Genomic DNA, 9,894 nt, shown 5'->3' on the forward strand with positions numbered 1-9,894 from the left:
CCTATTAACCAAGTTTTCGCATAATCCCTGTAACCATCGCCATTCTATACACGCCATTGAATTTAATCCAGATTTCGATTATGTACACTATATATCTAGGTACTATTAAGAGAGGTTGACAATACTAATAAAACCTCTATTAAAGTATATATTATGTATATTAAGTGTATACTTTATAAAATATGCCATACGATAAAATAGGTCTATAATCTGAATTTAAATTCTGCACTGAGTTTATAATTGTTTATTTACACAATTTTACGATATTTTTCAAGTTGTTGTAATTAAATTCTATACAAATGATTGAACCGCAAAATAATGTACCTAAAGAATACCCAAAGAATACCCAAAGAAAACTATGAAATCAATCATAGACCAGACAATAAAATATTACAATATGAGAATTTGAAAATCACATTTCATTGGTGGGCAATAAAATTGGTAACACACATTCACTGCAAGGTCGAAAAACGAATGAAATTGTTTGAATTTCACGGCAAAAAATTCATCTGCGTTATGAAAAAGACACATGTACAAAAATACACACGTATCAAACATTAACCTCCGTATAACGACTGTGTTGGGTATATAATATTCAAGTCCTGTAATCGAGAAGACCCATTGTGCGTTTGGGAAGTTGTTGTTCTGAAGGGGAAAATTGCGCTGCATTCGGAGGCGGGTGTCCGCGTTCGGATAGAAATAGAATGTACGCAAGGCATTTTAGTATTTTACTGTCGTCATATATAAACCTTTTGTGAGGGAAAAAGAATTACGGAAAGGCAACGGGACGGAATGAGGGCCCGTGTGAATTTGAACGGTTCACCCAAAAACGTCTCCCCGATTTCACCTAAATCCATATGCGTTTATTCTTTTCTATTTCACATCTTCCCCCGATCACCGTAGCTATGTATTTTTGTAATAGATACATATAATAGACTGGACATAAAATCATAACTATACATGCTTATAAAAACGGTACAATTTTTGTTTTCGCATCATGTACTTACCTACTCCTATATTAGATATCTCATAATATAATATATTATATAACACGATATTATAATGCTTTATTATAATATTAATATAGTGTGATTTTCACAGATCTTTTAAAAACAATCAAGATAATAAATAATGTCAGAGCGATAAGACGTAATAGCCGGGATAATGGTCGTCTACGGGATAACGAATACGGCGGGATACCTGTTCGTACTAACTGGTCTAAACGTGTAGAGTATTTTAATAAGAAACCCAATAAAATGTACCTATCTATATTCTATTTATATATATATTGCATTAGTAGCAATTTGCAATCAATCAAATTTAAAAACTTAATAAGAATACATTGTAGGCCCGCGTAAACCACATTCCACAGTTCAAGTCTTCAAGAAATGAAATTTCTCCTGTTCGGGAAATAATATGTTATTATTCTATAATTATTAAAGTTATCCACAAATTAATAAAAATTATTTAAATTATATAAATCACAAAATTAACATCCTCTTGCAAAAAGTTTACCCCCGCAATAATTCGCCATATACCGTTTCAAAACAGATTACATATTATTAATTTTTAATTTAGTATTGATGTCAGTCTACGTAATTTTATTTTAGTTACATTTTAGTTATGAACGATTCGCGAGTATTGATTGCGTTACCAAAATGTTCATATTTAAAACACTTATAAAAAAAATAAACAATTAAGTTATTTTGCATTTTGAGTTATACATGTCGATTATCAATACCCCTCCTCAGTAATACGGTAAGATCCAAACATGATCATCTCATAAACGGTTTTAAATTTTATGTCAAGTAAATGTAGAACGTAAAATAATTAAAACTTTCATTGAAACCATAAATTGAATTACTCGACTTGAATCGAACAATCTGTAAACAATCTAAATTATATTATATGTTTTGTAAATTTTGTCGCTGTAGGGATTGGAACAGAAATTGATAGCACGCGGACATTTTTTTAACAAGAATAATTTCAATTAATCGAATAAAACGACCACAGCGACGACCGTTGGGAAACGGATACGACGCGCGCACAACACTGCAGAAACATATATACCTACACACGATATAATATATTTATATATATATTATGTATAATGCCACTATAGCCAGATATAATATATATTATTATAGGGACACTAAACGTCCCTACGAAGTACAAACCATGTATTATAATATATTATATTATTCTTCTCCGGTGTACTCGCACGCTGTAATCACAAACATCGGTTCCGACAATGGACCGGAGGGGGGAGGGCGCCGGACAGCTGATGCGATTGAATCTTCGACGAGAAAATAACACCTGCGGTCTTGCCCCTCCGTACTGCGTTACCTTTTATTTATTTATACATATATATATATTTTTTTTTGACAAATTTCCGAGATTTTTGGCCAATATGCCTGTGCCGCGGACGTAGCGGAGCAAATATAATAATACATTTAATTATAATATGTATACACACCATTGGTGATAGCACCTACCGAGACACGGTAATAAAGTTAGAAGACACGAAAAGAGGACAACCGAGCACCAAACTCCGACGTGTATAATGTATAATATTATGTATATGTTTATAAACACGCACGTAAATATAAACGAGAGTTATTAGTAGAACGAATGGGCCGACGAACAGGACAAAAAAATAAATAAATATATTACATAAAGCGCTCTCGGTAATGGATTTACGCAGTGGCCATATGTGTTGCAGTTACGGCGGCAGTGGCGAGAAAACGGGCGGCGGCGACGTATATTATATTATTATTATCAATATTATTATTTTTCCACTTTTTATTCTTATCGTCGTCTCTCTTCCGTTCGCTACTCTCGTCAATCGAAACTTACACGACCAATGGAAAAAATATCACTTCACCGTTCGTCGTATCGTCGACGCGTATAAATCTGTCTTTGGTCTCATTAATGGTGTGTTGCCGTGGCAAGTCGCCGTAGTCATCGCTCCGGAGAATTATCGCCGCCGAAAACAATGTACCAAACACGAGCGCCGCGACGCCGCTCACCCGTCGACGTTTGGATTAGAAACGCGCACGACTTCCAAATGTAAATCATCGCCACACCGCCCCTTACGACCCGACAAGACATTACTGCCTATAGAAGCCATCAATCAATGTGTTCACTGAGGATTTTCCGACAATGGTCTACTTTAGAATATTTTATTTTCCACGCTCCGCGAACACCGTTAACCCGATGATAATACATCCTGAATTCTGGATACACAGACATATATATATATAATACATTAATAGAGTACCCATATAGAGATGTACTGATGTATTATAGAGATACATTTACCTACAATAAAGTGCACTTTCAACCGATTGGCTTCGAGTAGGTACGAATAAAAGCAGCTAAGGAGAGCTTTGTAAACATTAATCATTATATTATTTAAATTGAAACGCTATAAATGCACCAAACCTGTTTGACGAAACTATCAAAACATCGATCGTCAAACCTTTTAGGCATACATGATAATTAAAAACTACATTTTTAAAAGACAAAACTGTAAATAAGGCAGTATATTTTCCAATTCCACATTTTTAAACAACTTAATGTTTTTTTTAGACTAATACGAAAACAAAATAAAGTACATTATTATAATATGATATGGGTTTATACTAACATTGCATATCATTATCATAATTTGCGTCACCAAAAATTTTATAGATTAGGTATACTATAATACCTAATTGAGTTCAATAAATTTAAAAGTTACCTATATTATTCACAAGTGCGTCCCACATTAAAAATAAATTAGCAACTCCATCAATAACTAAATTAAAAATATTATTATTTACTGGTATTTTCCTAAATTATTATTAAAATTAAAAATTATTGATAACGACATTACTACATTACCTATAGGTACCTGCTTAGATAATCAATATAATATTATTTTTTTATAATTTGATTTGAGTACCGACTGAAATGCTACTATACCATATCAATTTAATTTAAAAATTAAACCAAACGTTATGAAAATAAATGTGTTATTTGATATTTCACAATATAATGTGGCATATCAAACATAACGATCAGTAGGTTACTTACATCTCAAATACCAGGACGTAAATAACCTGTAAAAAATGTAGGTAATAAAGTAAAAAAATCGTTATTCATGCAACAAGTTCAGTTACAATAATGTTATAATATTACTTTTATAAGCTTCAGATTCTATTAATTTAATGAACATTTGTTTTTTTATATCAATAGTATTTTATGATCATTTTCGGGTAAATTGTAAATATTAAGTATAAAGTTCAAGAGTTTAACATAAATATTTGTGATTAAATAAAACGAACAATTTAATATATATTAATAGCAGTATCGTGGTATAGATACATTTAATTCAAACAAAAACGAATTTGCCGACATTCAATGTCTGCTCATTTCTTCAACAGTGTAACAAATAAATTTTATCAACTAAGACGTTTATTACTGGAATATTTGATAACGAGTATATGGACCGTCACCCGGAAGTTATTAATAACTATATAATATCTGTGCGTATTATAGGCTAAAGACACAAGCCTATTTAATTTGAATGTATACCTATTCTTACTTAATAAAAATTAAACAAGGAAAATTATAGTACCTATTCTTAAGTACTTATAATACTGTAAATAGCTTCAATTCCAATATAAATGCGGTCAATATTTTTGATATTTTAAGACACGTGTGTATAATAAATCCAATTACGACTCCCGACTAGATTTTCTCTTGCTATAGATACATACCTATACACAGATTTCCAATTATCGGTAGGACATGAAAGATTTTTTTTCCACCTAATGCTGACCCGATAGATTATGATTGTTCCCCTCCTGTACCCCCTACGGCATATCAATAAATAATAATTTGTGTTCCAAATAACCGAGGCAATGTATGGAATTAAGTCAGGAAAAAAACCGGTCTGCCGCCGATAAATCATTAACCTCCGCACTGTGCATTTACACCTACTGTATACTATATTATATTATGATAGGCTTTTTTTGTAGGTGCCCTAAAGGGATAGGATTTTGTATTCAATTTTGAACGCAGTCATACCAGTATACCACCCCCCTTAGCATTTATTTGGGTATATATATTATGCTTGGGTTTCTGTGTATATGTGTGTATGTGTGCATGTGTGAGATAGTGTGCGCGCATGTGCGTGCGTATAAGAGTGTGTTTATATTGTTCAATAATGAAAAGGAAAATCAATACACATTGTAGAAAAATATTTATAGTAATATTAATGCGTTTATTAATGAAATGTTTTATAACAAATTTGTAATATACTAATATACACTAAGCACTGAAGAACTCAAGTAAGCATCACCTTATACCGAAACCAAATTAAGGATATAGATATACACCAAAAATCTCCAATAAAGTTATAACACGAAAATACAATTTAAGTAAATTCATAAATAAACTTAAAAGAACAACTATTTTAGAACATGTTAATTCTCGAAACAGAAGAATTTGAAACAGTCGGAATTTAGATTACAAGTAATTTCAAATACCAAACGGATTCAATGAAAGTTTACGTAGACATTGAATATGAACACAAAACACATTATTTAACCATTGTCAACTTTCAATGAGAATAATGGAAAAGTTTGTACAGTTTTAGTAACAATTTACAAACAAAATTGTAGTATATTACATTGTACTATAAACAATATGATATAATATATATTGATTATTATATTAATGCTATAATAATATTACGATTGTAATATAATATTATACAATGTTTATATTATAATATATTAAACATATAGGCGTGATTACGTGTCTAGCCACTCAGGTGATGGCTAAACCTGCAAATTGAAATTGACTCTAAACTAATTTTTGAAGTTTTTATGTAGTGTTGAGAAGGGGTGATAAATGATTTCATACAAAGAACTGAAAGAACTCAAAAATTACTTTTGGCAAGATCTGCGAAATTGTTCTGAACACGCCTATAATAATAATATACGCAGTTCAACATATAACATATTAATGTAAGAAAATAATAAATTTCCGACAGTACATATAAGGTACTTCACAACACTAGTTTAATGTCGAGATCGTAAAAACATTTTGTTATGAGTTGTAATTTAAGCATGGTATATAAACTTTAACGTCATAAAAATGAAAAGTATGTAAACTTTTACAGACGTTTACTATGTATAAGTAGGAAACTATTATGTGACTTTCAGCTCTATCATACATTATACGCCGATAGGTTTACATATATATATAATCATCAAAAAACAATAACAAATATCAGATGTTTAAACATAGATTTAATACAAAATCAAACAGATTTTTTTTATTTAATATAAAAATATTTACAACCTGTACTCATACGGCTCAATAAGCAAATAAGATGATTTTTTTTAATACATATAGGTATACCTCGATATATACATACAAGTATACACGATATATATATACGAGTATACATATTGATGATATATACGACGAGGAGGGGGAGACTTCTCAGTGATAGAACACACGTGTCTTTTATGGTGAATAAATAGATAATATTATTTTAGTTCAGTAGGTCTCTGGAATATAGGATTCTTTTTAGTCGATAGGTAGGATTTATAGGTTGTGTACTAGGAATACTTATATAGTACGAGTTGAGATGGTTTTGCACAACCCGAAATTTGAATCGCATATACATATAACCTAACCTAACCTGCAGTTGGCGTTTGTATATTATATGTAATGAGTTAAGAGCTGATTGCCGTATTAGATTTTATAATTAAGCATAGTAAATGTAACCTATTTTAAATATTTCTTTTTGAGAAATCAGTCTTTCATATCAATGTATTTGACATTGAAAATTAAAAGTTGATGTGACAGATTTGACTTAAGTACCTACCTATTTATAGTTTTCTAAAATTTTTCTCGGTAATGCTCTTGAACAAAATGTAATACCTAAGAATTTTTTTTTGTCCATAATCTATCAATTGTTGTGAAATACTGTTTAATTATCAACTATGATCTAAGACGACGCGTATTTCGTTTAAAAAATATAATAATTGTCGAAAAGTTCACAGCCGCCAATATTAATATGTATTTGAGTCTTAAAAACTATTACAATAAATGATGAATACGAATATTATGTAGGTATAGCCACTATAGCCACTAGCCACCCACCGATGGGATATTTTGCCATTGTATTTTATTAATTCTTCAATAGTTTAATTATACATTAATTATATAGGCAATCAACATATTATAGCTACATAGGAATCATACAAATATTATACAAATAATAAATTTAAAAAAATATTACTATATAAATAGGTATAGGTATAAATACTATTATTACTACAATTAATTTTTAATATTTCTGTATTTATTGATAAATAATATTAAAACTTATAAGCCATAAGGCACGTAGAAGAAAAATAAAAATAATGACAAATTATATAATATTATACGTGTACCTATAATACAGTAAAAAGTAAAGATTCGTAACCATTTACTTTATGAGCTGGTTAAGTATTTAAAAACTGTATACATTTATATGTCATGTATTATTTATATAAGTGCTATAAAAATTTGTAAAACTAATGTACACACACACGGGGGATCATTGTAAGATACTTATAGTAAAAAAATGGTACATATTTTTTAATAGGTACCTACATAGTTACATCTCGAGTTACATGGTATCAAAAACTTAATGATCGTCTCTATTAAAAACTTTTATATTTTCGATTTTTCATGCATTCCCAAAGAAGACATTATAGGATAATAATAAATACTGTCCCGTGCGCGCACATCAAAATTACAATAGCGTTGACCATTTGGCTATGGTTGACCTCGGTCGAGGTCGAATCGACAGCGGCGGCGGTCGTATATTATAATAGTAATAATAATAACAACAATAATAATTATTAGTCGAGGGACAGCGAAATATAATACGCTAGTAAGTCATTTGCGTAACGCGCGACAGCCGACCGTCATAGAGTGAGAGAGAGAATGACGCGAACAATATTCACATAAATCGAAAAACTCGGCAAGTACGACGAGCGGACGAAATCGTAAATTTCAACGTGCCAGCGATCCGGTATCACCCCTTCACCAGATGATATGATTTACGAATGCAAATGATAACTATACTGTGATATAATACTATACGTATATGAGATACATTTTTTATAATTAGATACCGGAACAGTATTTTTTTAATAGGTATATCTTGTTTTTTTTATTATACCTATCGGATAATAGTGTATTGTGTCAGTATCACATACGACGTTAATTCGATGTTATTATTACAACAAACAATGTTATAATTAAATTTGAATTTTTTTTTTTCAATCTGTTAGGTATGTAACTACTGGGTTACGAGCACGTTTTTCTAAATAATTTCTGACTTTAGGAGTCATCCGTGAAAAAGCGGCCATAAAAAAGACTATAAACTACATAAACTATGGAGATAATAATAGGCCACAAAACTATGTAAATTACTATGTAAAAACCATTCATTGTAAATCAAAAAAAAACCCAACAAACTGAACATAAAAAAAACTTAATTTTTATAAAACCAAATTAAATGTATTCGTTACAGATATCCGATGGACTTCATAGTTAATATATGTGCACGGACACATTATCGAAAATTCGAACAGTTATTAATTAAAAAAAAAAAAAATCACAAGTAGATTAATTGATTTATCACGTCCAAAGTATACACACCGGTCTTATCGGACGTAAAACATCAAACTATGTTTATTACTGCACGTGTGTGAGAATAGTAATATGGCATTATATGTGGTATAGTTTAAATATATTTTTATTATCAATCGACAATCATTAGAGCGAGTGAGAATAGTAGTAGGTACCTATATCATTAAAATATAATAATATTATTATGTACCTGTGACGTCGCCGACAGATATGGACGCCAACAGCAGCATCAGCAGCACAGGCCGACCGAATTCCCGCCTCCGGGAAGTTTTCATATTTTCTCCCCTAACCTTCGTGCGTGGTGGGGGAGAGGGAGACGATGAGACGACAGCGGCGGGCTGGACGCGAAAAAAAGTACGTAAAACCAAAAAAAAAAAATTGAAAATCAAATTTCAAAACCACTACCGATCCGCTCGGCACGAGATATTGTTTAATATTCTCCGGAAGTCAATACTCGCACGCGACGACGACACCGGAACATGTTTGGGACGATTTACGCGGACGAACAACGACGGCGAGCACACGCGAAAACGTTTCCGGAAAATGTATCGGAAAAAAAAATGGATTTAAACCACACACGGCACATACACGCAAAACACTCGAACAACGACGAAACGGACGAACGAACGTGCACGACGACCGACGGGGCAACGACTGGTGGCAAGACTCCGGCAGTTCGGCGGTATACCGGTGGCCGACCGCCCGTCGGGTCCGGTATATCGCGGTTCGGTTTTTTCCGGCGAGTTTGGCGGCGGCGGCGGCGCGGTGTAGGGCTAGCAGCGCTCTCTACCGACCAGGGATGACGGTTTCTGTACGTTAAATATTATTATTAATCATTTTTTTCCCGTTATAGACTGAAAAATGCAATTACGGCAATTTTTTTTTTTCGATTTCGTCGAATACTAATTAATTACACGGAGAGACGACCGACTTTTTTACAATAAACTGGCTCTGTATATTATAATGGTACATATAACATATTATACATATTGTACTTAGGGTACTATGGTACATGCGCGGTTTGAATAATTTATTGTTTTTTTTTTTTTTTTTTAAGTGCACCCGTGACGAGATAATCATCGAAATAAAGTAAACAAATATTTTTGGGATACGCGAAAGGGAGGTTTCCTCGGTTACCAGGTGTATTTATACTGTTTGATGGCGTTACTATAAAATTGACTAACTACT

The 9,894-nt window shown here is 31.8% G+C and overlaps 1 protein-coding gene across 1 annotated transcript in view; it reads right to left on the bottom strand.

Moving 5' to 3' along the window:
• Positions 1-9,381, bottom strand: part of LOC100168389 (roundabout homolog 2) — a 219,235-nt gene extending 209,854 nt beyond the window's left edge. Inside the window, exon 1 of the mRNA XM_029490435.1 lies at positions 8,897-9,381. Coding sequence (XP_029346295.1) covers positions 8,897-8,981 — 85 coding nt within the window. The 5' untranslated portion in view covers positions 8,982-9,381. The remainder of the gene's footprint in view (positions 1-8,896) is intronic.
• Positions 9,382-9,894: the final 513 nt, after the last annotated feature.

The sequence above is a fragment of the Acyrthosiphon pisum genome, chromosome A2, assembly GCF_005508785.2.
Source record: "Acyrthosiphon pisum isolate AL4f chromosome A2, pea_aphid_22Mar2018_4r6ur, whole genome shotgun sequence".
NCBI classification, from domain to species: domain Eukaryota; kingdom Metazoa; phylum Arthropoda; class Insecta; order Hemiptera; family Aphididae; genus Acyrthosiphon; species Acyrthosiphon pisum.